The 18448-nt window shown below is 43.9% G+C and overlaps 1 protein-coding gene across 2 annotated transcripts; it reads left to right on the plus strand.

Annotated features, from left to right (window-relative positions):
* The first annotated feature begins 665 nt into the window (after positions 1 to 665).
* Positions 666 to 17240, plus strand: EIF3L (eukaryotic translation initiation factor 3 subunit L). 2 transcript variants are annotated; one of them, XM_066633273.1, is made up of 13 exons: positions 666 to 790; positions 1409 to 1457; positions 2836 to 3046; positions 4319 to 4398; positions 5901 to 5962; positions 6399 to 6468; positions 7361 to 7434; positions 8046 to 8217; positions 9781 to 9935; positions 11528 to 11698; positions 14077 to 14574; positions 15912 to 15992; positions 17026 to 17240. In XM_066633273.1, the coding sequence occupies exons 1-13, from the start codon at positions 773 to 775 to the stop codon at positions 17062 to 17064; spliced, it is 1680 nt and encodes a 559-aa protein (XP_066489370.1). In that variant the 5' UTR covers positions 666 to 772; the 3' UTR covers positions 17065 to 17240. The 2 variants fall into 2 exon arrangements, with proteins under 2 accessions (XP_066489370.1, XP_066489372.1); XM_066633275.1 differs by lacking the exons at positions 666 to 790; positions 1409 to 1457; positions 4319 to 4398 and having other exon boundaries at positions 2885 to 3046.
* The last annotated feature ends 1208 nt before the right edge of the window (positions 17241 to 18448 follow it).

The following is an 18448-nucleotide window of genomic DNA, read 5'->3' on the forward strand; positions in this document are numbered from 1 at the left end:
GGGACGCAGAGCTCCCTTTCCTTGTCGTGCCTGGGAGTGTCGTGCGAGCCTAAGAAAAGTCCTGCAAGGTCAGGCCCAGGCCGCCTGGTCCAGCCTCTGCAGCCCACAGGGACCCCCAGGGGGCTCCCAAGGCAACAAGAGACCTGCTGGATCAGCGCCCAGGCCTGTGCCTGACTACTCGGAAGCAAGTCTCATTGCAGTCAGTGGGGCTTTCTCCCAGGTAACTGTGAACAGGACTGCAGTCTTGCAGCCCAAGCACTTTCCTGGGAGTAAGTCCCATTTGACTCCATGGCACTTGCTTCTGAGTAGACATGCCTGGGCTGTTAGGAGTTCTGGTCTGGGCCAGCAGGTCTGTCCTCGTGTTCTAAAGGCTGCCACCCTCTCCACACTTACCTGGGAGTAAGCCCCATTGACTATCATGGGACTGACCTCTGCGTAAACCTGCATAGGCTTGAGCTCTAACCCAAACCGCGCCATTCGAGCCCAAGCCTATGCAGGTCTACTCAGAAGTAAGCCCCATTCTGTTCAATAGGGCCTACTCCCCATTACTGTTCATGACGCCTCTCCAGCCAAATAAACCCCGCTTACACTTCCGGAACCCCAGAATCCAGTTGTCTGCGTCCTCCGGAGGACCTTCCCGTCGGTTTCCGGTTGAGACCGGAAGTAGTGGCGGAGTTGCGTGCCGGAGCGTTTTCTCTGCCGAACTGCTGCGGTCCCACCCGGCTGCGTTCTTGCGCGCTCTCCCTGCCCGAGTCCCACCGTGCCGTATCCGATGGAGGACTACGATGAGGTACCGCCAGCCTCGGGCGCGTGGAGGGCCGGAGGCACTCGGATGTCTGGCTGAGAGCGAGTCTGGCTCCGCGTGGAGGGGCGGCTGGAAGGCTTTGGCGGGGGGAGGAGTGCAGGAAGCCCCTGGGAAGGGGCTGCGTGGGTGGCGGAGTCCGCGGGGGAGTGGGGTGGACACACGGTCGGAGGTCAGAGCTGGTCACTCCTCTGGTCTTCCGTGCAGGGGTGGATAGAGTGGGTGGAACCTCGTGTGGTGTGCCTGTGGAACTCCCTGCCACAGGATGTGGGGTGCTCTTTTTCCTCTCACACAACACCAGAGAAAGAGGGACCCACTCAAATGAAGTGTTGGGAGAGTTAGGACAGACAAAAGAACATATGTCTTTACCCAGCGTGTAATTGGCCTGTGGAACTCCCTGCCACAGGATGTGGTGATGTCATCTGGCCTGGATGCCTTTAAAAGGGAACTGGGCAAATTTCTGGAGGAAAATTCCAAAACAGGCTACAACAAGCGAGCGCACCAGGATGCGGGTCTCTTGTTGTCTGGTGGGCCACTGTGAGATACAGGAAGCTTTTGGCCTGATCCAGCAGGGCTCTTCTTATGTTCTTATGTCTTTATCTTCAGGGCTCCTATGATCCCTATACTTATCCGGGAGACTATGACATGCACACAGGTGAGTCCTCGCTTCCGTGTTGCTGGGGATGGTAGTGTCTAGCAATGAGCAGTGATCTTCAGTCTCTTTTGTGACCCCCAAAAACAGTGGCTCCCAAACTTTTAGCACTGGACCCACTTTTTAAAATAACTCTATTGGACCCATCTATGTTTACCAGCCTTTTTTTTTTTTTGTTAAAGAATGGAGATTTAGAAATAAATGTTTTATTTACTTACTTACTTACTTACTTACTTACTTACTTACTTACAAGTAATAATAACCAGTAAAAAATCCTCTAGCATTTATCTCCCTGTATTATACATGTTTGGAAACTGCAGGAGCTCAGCTCCTTGTAAGGCAATTAGCAGCTATCTGATTTTTTTAATAGCTTCAGAGCTTGAGACAACTAGTTATTTGATCTTTTCATCACCCTTTCATGACCCACCAAAAATCAGGTCTCAACCCACTAGTGGGTCCCAACCAGCCCACCTAATTATGTGCATGTACACTCACAACCCACATTCTGGTCTCTCCCCTTGTCTTCCCAATTAGTTTCTGTAATTGCCTCCCAGGGGAATGATTTGTCTGAACTGCCACTTTATGCATGCTCCTTTATAGTTTAAACTTGGCTTAGCAGTGTGCATAAAGGAGCAGTTTGGACAATCCTATCCCACAGATTACAGAAGCAAGTAGAGGGACCAAGGCATGTGCATGCAAATCTATAACTGCAGGGCACCAGTTTAGGGGGCTAAATATAGTCTGATGAACCAGCCCTGTGAGAGCAGGCTGGAGGGAAAAGGCCATGGAGGAGAGTTTTAAAGGTAAGGATGAGAAGGTTGTGCAGGATCTGGGAATGAACAAGAAGCCATTGTAGAAATTTAAAAAGTGGTGTAATATGGTCAGATTGATGAGTGAGATGATTGATTGTTGCAGCCAAGTGCAGGAGTAAGGTAAGAAAATGGAAAACCAGACAGAAGAGGGTTATAGAAGGAGTGAGAACTGATCACAGCTTTGCCAAGAAGACAGAGGGGATGGGCCATATTTTTGTCATATTGTAAAGAGAAAAGTCACATTTTTTGGCGATGAATATGGCAAGCAAAAGAGAAGGAAAAGGAAAAGAAAGCCAAGGCACTGTGCCTGTTCAACAGTGGATGACTAAGCTGTTAGTGGACAACGAGAGGAAGACTTTGGAGGAAAAATGAGAAGTTCTATCTTAGACTTATTGAGCTTGAGGGGCTGACGAAGCAACCAGGTGTAAATATCCATGAGGTACTTAGTGGTGCAGGATTGGATGGAGGGAGAAATTTCTCGCATGGAAAGGTAGATCCCTTTGAAGGCTGTCATGCACTGCTTCCTATACATCTGCCTTTTCCTAATGTTGTACCCTTACATCCCACAGGAGATCCAAAACAGGATCTAGCCTACGAACGACAGTATGAACAACAAACATACCAAGTGATTCCTGAAGTGATAAAGAACTTTATCCAGTACTTTCACAAGACTGTGTCTGATCTGATTGACCAGAAGGTTTATGAGCTTCAGGCCAGTCGTGTGTCCAGTGATGTCATTGACCAGAAGGTGTATGAGATCCAAGACATCTATGAAAACAGGTATGGTTTCAGTCTTTTCAGGGAAGGGTGGAGATTGCCATTATGACTGCCTTGTGCTCCCATTCATTTCCGTCCACACTTGGGAGATTGAATAATGGAGGTCTGTGATAGAATGGAGATCTATAACAGCTCATTGGGAAAGCAGCTGATGGTTACATGGTAAGTTGTCTTATGCTGTCAGATGTTGTTCCATCTAGCCCAATACTGGCAAATGTTCTGTCCACATTTTCCAAACTCTGCTGTCTGAGAACCTTTGTAAGCATCCCACTTAAATCTGGGGTCTTCTGCATGCAAAGAACTTGTCCCTTTTGAATAAAGCTGTGGAAACTTGTTTTCCCACTCTTTTTTGAGGAAATCACTTCAGATCTTATGAACAAATGTGTAAATGGAATGTCTTGTTTTCATCTTTGATCTGATCTATTAGATAATTTATTTCTTTTGCCCAGAAACTGACCAAAGCTCCTTTGCATAGATTGTAAATTTTTTAAATTAGGAAGCCAGTGCAGGATGGAATAGATATGAATCAGAGCATTTCTGCTCCCATGCATTCTGGCATCCTCACTTCGATCAGCAAAGGAGGCTATGCTGAGTGTGTTGCCCCAAAAGAGATTAAGAGCACAATCCTAACCAGGTCTACTCAGAAGTAAGTCCTATTGTGTTCAATGGAACTTACTCCCAGGAAAATAAGGTTAGGATTGCAGCCTAAGGAGGTTACAGCTGATGAAGGATCTTCTCTGTGGCAGTACTGGGACAGATCTTCCGTAGCTGTGGAACGTCCTCCCATTAGTTATTAGAGCCTTCTCCTCCCTGGAAGTGGTCCAGGCTGAAAACTTCTTTTTCACTTGGCATATCCATTTTGATGATTGGTTGTTCCCACTGCTTATTCCTAACTTGCTGCTTTTTATGGTTTACTGTTTACTGTTTTTATAGAGTTCTGTGGCCACTTTAATCTTTTATCATTTTGATAACACGGTGCATGGTTTTATGATTCTTGTTGCATCTCTTTTTATTGATGCTCTTTCTTTGCTTTTATAACTTTATTTTCTGTCAATGTCATCTGTTGCTCTTTGGTTATTTTATGTGTAGGCTTATTGTTTTATTTTTTAATCCACTATGCGTGTTCTAGGCTAGCTGCCTTGGATGCCCATGTCGAAGAGTAAAAGTGGGATAGAAATACTATAAATAAATTGTTGAATACCCTTGATTCTACTTTTTTTCTTGAATATTGGAGGGAGCCATTTGATTTTCTAAACACCATTATGTGTGTTGCAGCTGGACCAAGCTGACAGAAAGATTTTTCAAAAACACACCATGGCCAGAGGCAGAGGCTATTGCACCACAGGTTGGGAATGGTAAGTATTTTTTGTTTCTCTGGAATGATGAAAAGAAACCTTTAGTCTTAAAACAGTGGTTCCCAAACTTACACGGTTCACAACACCCCCACAGCCTCTTCTTCCCAGCTCCGCCAGGCATCACCATCTTGGATCTTGCGAAATCACGAGATCTAAGATGGCGGCACCCAAATCTCATGAGATCCAAGATGGTAGTTCCCAGGGAAACAGGTTGGAAGGGCTCTTTAGGCCTTTGCAGAGAAGGAACAAGCTGATAACCAGGCTGAGTGCTCTTAATTGGGCAGGAGGTCTGGTCTAGAGGGTTGAGCCTCCATTTGCCTGAAGATAACATCCGAAGGTCGCCGGTTTGAGGCCACCGGCACCGTGCGACCTTGAAGCAGCTGACAAGCTGAGCTGAGCTATTCCGTCTGCTCTGAGCGTGGGAGGATGGAGGCCAGAATGTGCGACCAGATCAAGAAAGAAACATCTGAATGTTGTAGTTTCTTGAAAGATAGAAACCTTCTTTCAAATTGTTAAAATCCCTATGGGGATTTAAATTGCCTGCCTATGTAAACCGCCTTGAGTAAAGTCTAAGGAGAAATCTGAGGACCAAGAAAGGTGGTATAGAAATACCTGTATTATTATTTATTTATTTATTATTAATTTGCAATGCCTTTTCTAACTGAGAGTGTCTTAAAAGAGCACATCTGCTCTGTGTAGCCCAGGTATTTATGGCCATGGCAGCATGGATTCAAGAGACTTGCTTTTGCTGGGCCCACGAAGGAACCTTTAAATCATGCCTTAATATTCATTGCTATTATAGATTCTCTTTTTCAGCATATTATTAATAAGAATAACAGATAAGCAACCAGACTAGCCATTTGTATTTGTATTGGCAACCTTCAGTCTCGAAAGACTATGGTATCGCGCTCTGAAAGGTGGTTCTGGAACAGCGTCTGGTGTGGCTGAAAAGGCCAATCCGGGAGTGACAATCCCTTCCACACCGGGAGCAAGTGCAGTCTGTCCCTGGTCTGTCTCCCTGGCTATGGGCCTTCCTTCTTTGCCTCTTAGCCTCAGACTGTTGGCAAAGTGTCTCTTCAAACTGGGAAAGGCCATGCTGCACAGCCTGCCTCCAAGCGGGCCGCTCAGAAGCCAGGGTTTCCCACTTGTTGAGGTCCATCCCTAAGGCCTTCAGATCCCTCTTGCAGATGTCCTTGTATCGCAGCTGTGGTCTACCTGTAGGGCGCTTTCCTTGCACGGGTTCTCCATAGAGGAGATCCTTTGGGATCCGGCCATCATCCATTCTCACGACATGACCAAGCCAACGCAGGCGTCTCTGTTTCAGCAGTGAATACATGCTAGGGATTCCAGCACGTTCCAGGACTGTGTTGTTTGGAACTTTGTCCTGCCAGGTGATGCCGAGGATGCGTCGGAGGCAGCGCATGTGGAAAGCGCTCAGACTAGCCATAGCGTCAGCATATTTACTCAGTTTGCTACCATAGCTGTTTGCTTTTTACTTGTAGATGCTGTCTTCCTGATTTTGTACAAGGAGCTGTATTACAGACATATTTATGCTAAAGTCAGTGTGAGTATCAGCTTTATGGAAAATGGATTTGCTTACTCAGTTGCTCTGTCCATCCTGAAGTTCTAGCCATGTCTTCCCAAGGGGGTTTTTTAAGATCATATATTCATCCTGTACTTTTGAAGTAGGGGATGGACAAGTTTAAAGGGGATTGGACAAGTTTCTGGAGGAAAAATCCATTATGGGGTACAAGCCATGATGTGTATGCGCAACCTCCTGATTTTAGAAATGGGTTATGTCAGAATGCCAGATGCAAGGGAGGGCACCAGAATGAGGACTCTTGTTATCTGGTGTGCTCCCTGGGGCATTTGGTTGGCTGCTGTGAGATACAGGAAGCTGTACTAGATGGGCCTATGGCCTGATCCAGTGGGGAAGTTCAGGTAGTTGAACATCTTGGTTTCACCATTTACTTTTTCTACTCTTCACTTGTCTCCTGTAGGGTGGTCCGTCTTTGGAACAGAGATTTGAGTCTTATTACAATTACTGCAATTTATTCAACTACATTCTCAGTAAGTTCTTGGAATCTAATTGCCAGATCTGTACTTCCATGCTTCTGTTGTGAAGGTGAAACAGAGACATGTTTATATGCTGGGGGTGCAGTTGAAGTTAGCAACCCAAAGTTCCATTCTCCAGGTGTACTTTCCCTTGCTGCTCCATGCAGCTACAGCTGCAACCCTGTTTATCTCCTGACATCCATCTAGCTCAGCGTTCCTCAAGGTTTGTCCCCTGCTGTACCACTTCACATGGTTAACCTATTGGAAGTACCACCAGAAGTAACTGGTGATTATGTCATTACCAGTTACTTCCAGATTGGGAGGCCGGATACAATACAACAAACACCGGTGTGAAGTTCAGGGCAGACAGGAGGGCTTTTTCAAGCATGCTGGAGTTCTGCCTGCTGAGCCAAGCATCCTCCTGCTGCTTTTAATGTTGCTTTGTGGGTCTCACTGCCAGGTGGCAGGGGTCTGGGGGTCCCGCAAGTACCACCAGTGATATGAGTACCACTGGTTGAGAACTACTGATCTAGCTGCTTGTCTTGGTGATTTTACATCTGATTAAACACTCACCTTTTCTGTAACTGAATTAGCACCTTTCTTGTGTTCCTCCACTTCTTTTTTTCTGGTGTTCTAGACTCTTGATTTGTTTTATGTCTAGTACCTCATGTGACACTTTGAATCCTTGTCCTAATTCTAGCATTAGATGTTGAGCTTGTGATACGCTTGTTGGCTTATTCAGTAACGAGAGGGACTGCCCACAATGTCAAACCATTGAAAAGGACAACTAGTAGACAAATCGCATTCTGAAGTTAGTGGTGGTTCAGTGCAGAGGGTGTTGATGATACTGTTATATGTCTGCAACTTTATCTTGCACTATTCATTCCTTGTGGTTGCTTATACCTAGATGCCGATGGCCCAGCTCCCTTGGAACTGCCCAACCAGTGGCTCTGGGATATAATAGATGAGTTCATCTATCAGGTATGAATATCTGATTGCCAAGATTTTGCCTCTTCTATGTGCTTCCATTTTCCTTTTTCAAAATATGTTTAAAAAAGAAAAGGATAGAAAAGTGCTATAATAATCACTTAGGAACCACAGGCAATACATGCTGAAGGCTTAGAAATTGAAATGCATCTTGTCCATGACCGTTCTGTACCTTGTTATGTAGTTTCTCCCCATACTTTTGGGCGTCTCTATGACTAAAATGTATAGAATCTTGTGACTTGGAAAATGTATGCTGCAGTCATAGTCTGGGTTTTCTTGATGCAGAAAAATGATCTATCTATTGTCAGTGGCTTCAGGTTGGATAGTTGTTTGAAGTTGCAGTAATCCCTCCATGTTTCCACAGTGTTGTCCCTTCCATTCCATATTTTTGTAGCTGTAGCAGTATTCTGGTTATCATAAAAAGAACCTCTGGGAGTATTTTCTTGCATAAAGACCGTATGTTATTACACTTTAAAGAGTTATTTGCGTGGTATATGCGCACTTTTGACATTTATGCATACATGTTAATTGTCCCTGTACCCTTGCCCTGGGTAGGGCCTGTATATTGGTGCCATTTTCTCACACATCTACCTCTTCCTGCACAGTTCCAGTCATTCAGTCAGTACCGTTGCAAGACAGCCAAAAAGTCTGAGGAAGAGATTGACTTCTTGCGCTCAAACCCCAAAATCTGGAACGTCCACAGTGTTCTCAATGTGTTGCACTCCCTGGTGGACAAATCCAACATCAACCGGCAGCTAGAAGTCTACACGAGTGGAGGTAAGGAGGAAAAGAGGGTGATGCTACAAAAGTGGAAGCGAGCATATTCCCTGAGTTTCAACCTGATTACAACCCTTGGGTGGCTGTAAGATATGCATTGATTTGCAGGAAGTGAGCATTTCCTCAAATAGTATACAATATTGGTATTTTATTGTTGGCACTATTTACACTTCCTCTCAGCAGAGTCTCAGTTTTGAAAGGACATGCAAAATCCCTTTTATTTTCGATAGGTACCATTTAGTTCCCAGATATGTTAAGCAAATTTAAATTCCACTCCCTCTCTTGATGTGGAACTAAAATTTACTTATGAAATTGTCTTCAGTTCCTTAAGTGGAATCCAAGCATTTGGTTGGTTTGTAGATTGGGCTGGAAGATGCTATGTTATGCACACACTAGATGTATGCGCAGACCATACAATGTAGACCATGTTCTAGCCTGTTGTATATTGTATGTACAGTGCCATCTTAAGCATGGTTTCTCCAAAGTAAATCCCACAGTGAGTTTTGCACCCTAGTATGTATGCTTAGGATGCAGATTTAGGCTGAAATTCTGTACACATCCACCTGGGAGTAATTCCCATTGAGCTCAGTGGGATTTTCTTCTGAGTAGACATGGTCTGGGCTGGAATTTTGGGCATATTTACTTGGAAACTAACCCAAGTGAATTGGCTAAGTCTGAGTAAATATATATTGGACTGTTCATCTTTCATTTCTCAACCCTTCTGTATGCATGTTAAAATTGTTTCTTTTTTCACTCTTTGTGCAAACTAAAGGTGAAGTGGTTATTTTAACCCGTGTCAAAGACTGTAAGTAGAGAACCAGAAGGTGGTAGTTACTCAAGATTGATTAATAATAGGGGTGTTGTTTTTTTCCAGAGCTGATGTGTCTGTTAAATGCCTCAGTGGAACCTGTAATACCATACTTGGACAAATTCCCATTGGTGTTGGTGGGTTCTTGATCTAGCCTGTATTGACTTAAATGAGTTCAGTTTAAATTGATGCCCATATGAACAGCAGCATCTAAAGTATGGGGAGCGGACATCTTAGAATGTTGTCCTCATCCCCCTAACCCTTTATCCATAACCATTGATGGTAGGAAGAGGAACCACGTTACTCAGTTGTTAGGATATGAAGCTCCATCTCCAAGTACACAAGAACACCTAGTGCTACCTGGCCTGATTGCTAAGTAGTATATCCTTGGGAGGGGCTATTTCTTCCTCTGTGCTCATTATGGAGCCTTTAAAGAGCAGCAGTTGAAGAAGCAACATCCATATTGATTTTCCTTCTGGTTAATTACATTGACTATTATTGAATTTTATTATTTGGATTTGTAAGCTGTCTTGGACACTCTGAGTGGAAAGATTGAATCAAAGAATAATCTCCAAATAAATAAATGTGCTGTTATATGTAGAGTCTTGCTATCACAGGCTGATCATGAACTACTGTAACATGTGGTAGGAATATTGATGATAGCATCTATTCTAGTCACCCCTTTTCTGCTGTACGGTATGCTTTGGAGTTTTCAAGCTCCTATTTAAAAGTATAAAATGCCCTTGCTTTTCTAGGTGACCCAGAGAGTGTGGCTGGAGAGTATGGCCGCCATTCCCTCTATAAGATGCTGGGTTACTTCAGTCTTGTGGGGCTTCTGCGCCTCCATTCACTCCTGGGAGATTATTATCAAGCCATCAAGGTTCTGGAGAACATTGAGCTTAACAAAAAGGTAATGGTGCTAGTGTCTTAAATCCTTTCTTTAGGCTTAGTTGCTTTGGTATTAAGAGAACATGCCCTATAATGAAGGCTTGTGTGTTTTTGAGTACTGGTGTCACTGGTATCCATGGATTCACTTATCTGTGCCCTGCCACACCCATTACCTTTGTTTATGTTCTTTAACGTCTCTTGCTTTAACTAAACAAGCAGGCACACTACCTCTTGCAATTATTGTATGCCTCTTGCTTTAACAGACAGGCAAGCAGGCAGGCTAGAAGGGAGAGTGAATGTTAACTTCCTGCTTCCTGTTAACATTCCCTTCTAGGCTGCCTGCCTGCCTTTTAAAGTAAGAGACATACAGTAATTGCAAGAGGCTGTGTGTTTGCTTGTTTGGTAGAGGAAAGGACATTTTGCAAAATGTAATGAACATAAAAGTAATGGGGTGTGGGGAAGATACGGAGATAGGGTTCCCCCTTATCCACGGTTTCCAGTATCTGTGGGGGAATGGAATGTATCCCCCATGGATACTGGAGGATATCTGTATTTTTATTTTCAGTGTTGACCAGTGTTCTTATTTGTTTTAGAAAGGTTCTTGTAGCGCAGAGGTATCCAAACTTTTTGGTAGAAGGGCCACATCATCTCTCTGACACTGTGTTGGGGGCCAGGAAAAAAATAATTAATTTACATTTTAAATTTGAATAAATTTACATAAATGAATATATTACAGATATAGATCAAATATATTATATGAATGAATGAAGGTCTTGCAATAGCTCAAGGCCTATAAAAGGCCTTACACAAAGCAAGGCCAGCCCTTCCTTCGCTGCCACTGCTGCATCATAGACGTGAAACAGCAAGTGGAGGGAGCCCTCGTCCCACAGCTCAGGTAAGAGGTCGAACAGGCATCCTCACGCTGAGAGTAGTTGCATCGGGCCAGCATGGGCTCCAGCAAGTCTCCGGAGGGCCAGAGGCTAATTAGAGACTGGGGGCTCCTCACAGGCAGGATTGGGAGCCCCGAGGGCCACAAGGTTTGGGCACTCCTGTTGTAGCGCATGAGATCCTGATCTAGTTCTCTCCTTTCCCATTATGTGTCAAATGTTTAATCTTTGATCCTATATTTAAGTGTTCTGCATACAGGTTGTTTAGGTAATTTGTACATAGGCCATTTTGTTTTCAGTTCTGCATGCAGTCATATATGACGAAATACATTTTAGCACTCCCACAGTGTTTTGCACATGCATGATCTATCCTAGGAAAGGTCACCTGAAAAAAGTTAATTACCCTTTTGAAACTGGCCAATTTGATTGGTCCTGTATCCATCAGTTTGTTACTATTAATTTTTATGAAGCAATGCACTTCTAGAAAAGAAAATTTCCCATTACAGGGAATGTTGCCTCACTTCAGTCGCCACCATAGGAGAGCCTCTGCTCCTGCCCACCATTGATCTTTCTGATGGGGCAACATCGTCTCATACTATCCTTTTAGCAGGAAACTGTTCTCACTGATGGCTAAAAATGATTGTCTCTTGGTTTTACATTGTCTTCTCATCCTTTTTTTTTTTGTCCTTTTCCCTTTTCCCTTTTTTGTCCTTTTCCCTTTTCCCAGAGCATGTATTCTCGAGTGCCAGAATGCCAGGTCACTACTTACTACTATGTGGGCTTTGCATATCTCATGATGCGACGCTACCAAGATGCCATCCGTGTCTTTGCTAATATCCTCCTGTACATTCAGAGGACCAAGAGCATGTTCCAGAGGACAACCTACAAATATGAGATGGTAAGTGGTGCCAAGAGCGTTACCCTTCTTTCCTTCCCTGTCAGTTGGTGAACAGTTGCTTTTTTTCAACATCTTCTATTCCTAACCACTCTGCTGATGCTGTGGGTTATTTCCTCCCAGACATGCTACTTAGGAATAGTAATTCCTTGAGTCTTTTCTGACTACATTCCAGGTTTCTTGCAAACATTCTTAACCCCCTCGGTTTTGGCCATTTTGGTCACATACTTCCTGGCATTTCTGATACCCGCATATTCCATCAACTTCATCCGGAATGCAGCTGATTAAATCTTCCAGGAGCTAGTTTCTCCCAGGCCCCTTATCATCTCCCACCAGCAACTTCAGGCTTCATATTTGCCTTCAAGTCCTGCTAATCTGACCTTGTTCCTTGTTACGGTGCCCCTGCCCTCTGCTCTGCCATTGATAGTGACTGCAGTGCTCTGTGCATAAATGTGCTTTTTTGTTTTTCTTTGGTGAATCAGTGCAAGTTCAAAGTTGGCTTCCACTCCTGCAACAGCTTTTTTGTCCTAAACCTTTGTCCTATTTATGCGTGTGTTGAGCCTCATTCTTGGATTCTTGAAACCTTATTGTCTATTGCAGACAGTGAACCTTTGAGTGTACTTTCCAGTGAGGATTTAGCGTTGCTAATATTTAGACATTGTGTTAATACATTGGTGTATAAAGTCATTGCTTTGTTCATTATTTTGCTGCTTCATTCTTATCTGCAGCTCTTCCAAATGTGTGTGTGGACCTCTCTTTTTTTTTTTAACATTTATTTATTTATTTTATTTGACACACGCAGACATACAAACATATAACATACATTTAGGAGTGCTAAATACCGTATACCATTACTAATTAATCATACCATATCTCCTAATCTACTACTCATCTACTTCTAGTTTTTATTAATTTATCCATTTATTTATATAATATATAATAAATTTTCCCTAATGCCCTATACTATATTTTCTAAATATTCACTTTCTATCGATCGTAAACTAACTTCAGTTGCTCATTAATACTAAAACAAAATAATCTAGTTACCAAAATATAACAACATATAAAACAATTCTTCCATCTATTTCTAACTCTTCTACTCATTTATATATTTCTTATATATAATAAATTTTTCCTAATTCCCTATAATATATTTTCTAAATATTCACTTTCTATCATCTCAACTAATTCAGCGACTCATTAATATCAAATAAAAATAATCTAATTTCCAAACTATTATGGAACCAACCATCTCTTTTAATATATTCTTTACCATTCTCCAATCTAATTGGACCTCTCTTCTTGTAGTAAGAAGGGCACCTCTTGGATGGTATAGTCAAGACTGTGGGTCCTCAGATTCTCTATTACAGATATAAACATCTTGACTTGATTTGGATAGTTCAGTTCTTAAAGAATCTGGAGACTTTGCTTTGGAAGAAAAATTGGAGTTAGAAGGAACAGAAGTGGTGGTTAGGTGGGGAAAACAAGCTGTGTGCATGTCTTGATGTAGAGTGCTGTAGGCCCGCAAGTTGACCAGCAGTGGTATTGTGATGCACCACACCCCTAGTTTCTGAGCTGCTTTCTAACAATGTGGATTACTGACTAGTTTGTCTTTTAGTAATAGTAATTAATCAGTAATAGTAAGTGATTCACATATTATGTTAAGGGAATCCTTGCAACCAACCTGATATGGTGAGTAAGTACTATTATCCCTATTACTATTACCTATTACCTATTACTCTTACTATTATTATACAATAGTATTGTAGCTGGAGTGCAGAGGCTGAGAGGAGGTGGTTTACTTAAGGCCACCTGGTAAGGTAATGACAGACAAGATTCAAACTGGAAAAGTTCTGATTCAGGGCTCAGTCTCTTAGCAACTATGCTGATTTTTAAAAAATGGTGTTCTCATGTAAGAATATTCTTTAAATGGCTTCTATTATTATAATCCTTGCCAGACCTTGAAAGTAGCTTAGCGGTGGTATTTTCATGCTGCAGATTGGAGTGAGGGAATGAGGTTTAGAGATGAGATTTACTTAAGTCCACCAAGGCAAATATGGTCCCAAGATGTTTAGTTCTTTTAATATTAAATTGAACTGGTTACCACTTTAATTTCCAATGCAAAGCATAGAAGCCTTTTCCCATAGAGATGTAAGGCTATGGTGATGCCACTGTCTGCATCTGTGGTGAATAATGGCCAGTGATGGTTCCCAGTATAACACTGGCAGCTCAGGCTATATCGCTCTAGCCTTTATCTTACAAAGACTTATCTGTGCACTCATGGCAGAGGTGATACTTGAACTAATCTGGTGCCCACTATGCTGCACTACTTGTGCGCAGATGGAATTGGATGTTTCAAACAAGACTTCTTTCTTTTGCAGATTAATAAACAGAATGAGCAGATGCATGCCCTTCTGGCCATTGCTCTCACCATGTATCCTATGCGCATAGACGAAAGCATTCACCTACAGCTCAGAGAAAAGTACGGGGACAAGATGCTGCGTATGCAAAAAGGTGACCCTCAGGTGTATGAAGAGCTCTTCAGCTATGCCTGTCCGAAGTTCCTCTCTCCAGTGGTCCCGAATTATGACAATGTGCATCCCAACTACCACAAAGAGCCTTTTCTGCAGCAGCTGAAAGTCTTTGCTGATGAAGTCCAGCAGCAAGCCCAGCTTTCCACTATCCGCAGCTTCCTAAAGCTCTATACCACAATGCCTGTTGCCAAGCTGGCTGGGTTCCTGGACCTTACAGAGCAGGAGTTTCGCATCCAGTTGCTCGTATTCAAGCACAAGATGAAGAACCTGGTCTGGACAAGCGGCATCTCTGCCCTAGATGGGGAGTTTCAGTCCGCTTCCGAGGTGGACTTCTACATTGACAAGGTCAGTCATTTCATTTTTCTTCAACCCTTTTGAGAAGCTTAATGCAGTCATTGTTCTTAGATCTCTCCTTTGAATAGGAATATGCCTCTTTGTTTAAATCCCAGAGGAAGAATTAAAGATAGGGATGAAGACCTAGCTGTTGCTCTTCAGCCTATATAGAAGAGAAAATGTCCTTTACGTTCAACCAATCTGTGTCCTTAGTTCTGGTCTTGAAGATCACTTAGTTCCGCCTCCTGCTTTTTCAGGATAGCCTTTGTGTTCTCCATATGGATAATAACAGTGATAGTATGAGAGACCTGAGCCAATGTTGTTTTTCACACATGCAGAGGGATGTGAGGCTAGTCATGGGCTCTGGCTCCAAAGTCAGCACACCAAGCATGACACCAAGCAAATGGCAGTGTGGAATCTGTAGCTTCCCTCACTCTGCAGTGTACCATATAGGTGTCTTAGGGCCCAATCCTGAGCTCTAGCACCAGCGCTAGATGTCATAAACATGCCATAAAGCACATTTGTGGCACCCTTAGAGCAAGGAGTGTCAGCCGGTGCTGGGCCCAATGCCAGATGGAGGACACTCAGAGGTGAGTGGCGCTGTTGGCTGGTGGTGCAGGAGTTTGGGGCAGGGGGAGGAACTGGCCCGGTAGGGGGTTGGGACATGCAGAGGTCTCCTCCAGCAGAGGCTGAAAAGCCTGACACTGAGATTCTTGAGTCTGTGCCGGCAAAATAACCAGCACAGACTTGAGAAGCCCCATTGCGGCGCCTGCACCCTTATTCAGGGAAAGGGGACACTCGACCTCCGGGTTGCTATTTTGGCACCGCTGTTCCTCTGGGCACCGATGAGCTTAGGACTGGGCTGTTAGAAATTGCTAAATTTCACTGCAGTTTTTTGGATGCATACAATGGGGTTTTGACCTTTACTTTGCTTGTATTTCACTGAATGAGAAAGTAGTATGGACTCTCACCTTAAATAAACTGCATTCAGAACCTTAATTTCTGCTGCTTAGCAAAGTTATGTATAGCTGTCAGGTGTGATGAATTTGCTTGGTCACACTTGCACAGCCAGTTAGGTGCTGGTCTGAATAAGGAGCATCTTGTAGCTTCCTGAAAATTTTCCTTTGTTTTCCTTTAAGACCAGATTCCTAAGAGGGAAGCATAAATATAACAAACCTGTCCCTGGTAGAGGATTTTGATTGAAGGTTGTTGGCTTCTAATGGACAGGCTTTACTTTTTAGTCTGGAGGAAAAAAAGTCTTAAAAGTAACTCCAGTCCTCAGCTGAAGCAAATGTAATACCCCATAGTTGTCCATTAGCAACCCTGGGCTGTTCCTTATCTTTTGACAGGACATGATCCACATTGCGGACACAAAAGTTGCTCGCCGGTATGGGGATTTCTTCATCCGTCAGATCCATAAATTTGAGGAGGTGAGCTAGTGTCTGAAGGGAGTGGAGAGACGTACTGAGAAGTGTGTTGGTTTCCAAAACCGGAGGGGGGGGGGAGGTATAAAGTGTCTGTATTTTTCTTCTGATCTTTGCAAGCTAGACTTTGCAGATAGGTGTATATGAGGCACCTTTATGTCTGGGGGAGAGTGAAAAGAGCAGAACTACCATGTAATAGGGGATGCATGGTTGCCATCTTTCCATGAGAGGAGGAAGTTCCCTTAACAGTTGCCTACCTGTGTTCTGCTGCTTGCAAAGGGGGATACAGTGTGGCTGCTTCAGCTTTCCTGCAGAGGTCTCTGCAGCATCAGGGATCCATCCGAGAGATCTGTAGTGAGTGAATGAAAACTGCGAATAAAATGGCCAGCTCATTCTTGTCACTCCTGTAGTTTACTGCCCTTTTTGAGTTGCATTAAAAGAAGGGGTGGGTATGGAACCATGGCTAGAAGAGTTCTTTCTAAGTATTAGATGAGAATTGCCCATTGTGTTTCTGTCATCATAACTTTAAAGTATGAGATTAGAAATACAGACGAGATTCATGCAAGAGCTGTAAAGCTATGGGGGTTTTGAATACTTGCAGTATGATAAAAGGAAACTGCATATATATCATGGAATAACAGACTGGAAGGGAGGGAGGGAGAGAGCAGTGATATTCTGATTTCTAAAAGATAAGCCGAAGTGCAAAAAGACTTGAGGGAAGAATAGAAAGCCACGAGAGCAGGTTGCATGCTGCCACCCTCAGGCCTATCTATCTGTTCCCTGACTTTGAGAGCAAGAAATTAATGTTACTTTCCTTTCCAACTCTTGTGATTAAATTTCTGCTTGGTGTTAGAAACTCATCTGTGCTCTGTCTTCAAATTTCTCCATTGTAATTGTGTCTGTGCATGACTTAGTTTTACTGTACTTGGCATTCTGACTGTGTGCAAACGCTTGACAGAATACATAACTACAAAATTAGCAATTGGGTGTGTGTGTTTCCCCTGGAATCCCCTTGTAATTAGAGATCTGTTTCTTTCAGCTGAATCGTACTCTGAAGAAGATGGGCCAAAGGCCTTAGAAGTCTCCTTACACCGTTTGCCAAGCTGCCTGACTTCTTTTGTTAAAGCAAAGGGAGCAGGTGGGGAGAGGAGCTAATAATTCTGGAATTTTCTAACTCTGCAATTTTTACTTGGATAGCAGATAGCATCTCTCATACAAAAGGTCTAAGACATCTAATTAAATGTGTAAAATATCTGTGTGTGTCTCTGGATTCATTTGTCCCTTCAGGGGAGAGTTGGCCTGGCTTCCAGCTTCCTTTGATGTCTTTTACTTACCCTGTAGGAGGCATGTAGGGATGGATGACGGGCAAACCATACATGTAGACTCAAAAGCAGCTTTATGCCACTGCTTTAGTGACCTGTATCTGCTGGCTTTTAAAACAAAAGGAACACTTGAATTCATGAACTTTCTCTGTTGCTCTCCAAAGCACGTCTGTGCCTTAGAAGATTTGTATTTTCTGGGTGTTTAGCACAAAAAACTTCTAAGGGCGCAATCCAAAGGGCGCCTTATGCTGGCCCAAGTCCCTTGGGCCGGCGGGTTGCAAACATGCCGTAAAGCATGTTTGCATCTCCTCGCAGTGAAGCCAGGCCAGTGCTGTGAGAAGTGCCGGCCTGCGGAGGCTGGCATGAGCCTCTGCCATGGCTTCCCCGCAGCCGCTTGTGTCTGCATGCTTCCACCAGAACAAGCAGCAAAGGTAGGTGTGGGAGGAGGGAAGGAGGTGTTACTGGGTGGGGGGAGGGCAGGTGATGGGCGGCCCTGGGGGTGGGAGCGCGGAGAGTCGGAGGCGGGGCTGGGACCCAGCAGTTATGCCGGATCCCAACCCGTCCTCACGGAGAACAGAGCAGCTTCAAGCTACTCTGCTCTCCTCGGACTTGCGCTACCTCCAGAGGTGGCACAGGTCTGAGGAGACCCATTGGGGCCAGCAGCCCTTACCCAGGGGTAAGGGGACAAGTTTCCCCTTGCCTCTGGCTGAGCCGCTGCTGCCCACAAACCTGCGTTGGATGCAGCACAAGCCTCCTGGCTTGCCTGCTCCAGCATGGGTTTGGATTGCACCGTTAGTGTCTCAAAATGGACAGTTGAAATGTGTCTATATATAACAGCTATATTTATTTTTATCATATTCTTCCAGGCAGCACAGAGTGATGTACATGGGAGTTATTTCACAATAAAACTGTGAGACAAGTTAGATTCGACCAATGATTTTCAACCTTTTGTGTTTCGTGGCACACTAAGAAGGCACTAAAATTGCCAGAGCACACCATCAGCTTTTTGATAATTGGCAAGACACACTATGCTACCAACCAGAGGTTCACATCTCCCCATCTACTAATATATGACCCCCAAACTCCCATGGCACACCTGCAGTCTTCTTGCAGCACACCAATGTGCCATGGCACAGTGGT

This window comes from Tiliqua scincoides, chromosome 7 (assembly GCF_035046505.1).
Source record: "Tiliqua scincoides isolate rTilSci1 chromosome 7, rTilSci1.hap2, whole genome shotgun sequence".
Taxonomy (NCBI): Eukaryota; Metazoa; Chordata; class Lepidosauria; order Squamata; family Scincidae; genus Tiliqua; species Tiliqua scincoides.

Coding starts and splice junctions, on each gene's coding strand:
- EIF3L (XM_066633273.1), top strand. Junction 4,399..5,900: donor TGCACCACAGGTTGGGAATG/GTAAGTATTTTT, acceptor TTTTACTTGTAG/ATGCTGTCTTCCTGATTTTG. Junction 15,993..17,025: donor AGATCCATAAATTTGAGGAG/GTGAGCTAGTGT, acceptor TGTTTCTTTCAG/CTGAATCGTACTCTGAAGAA.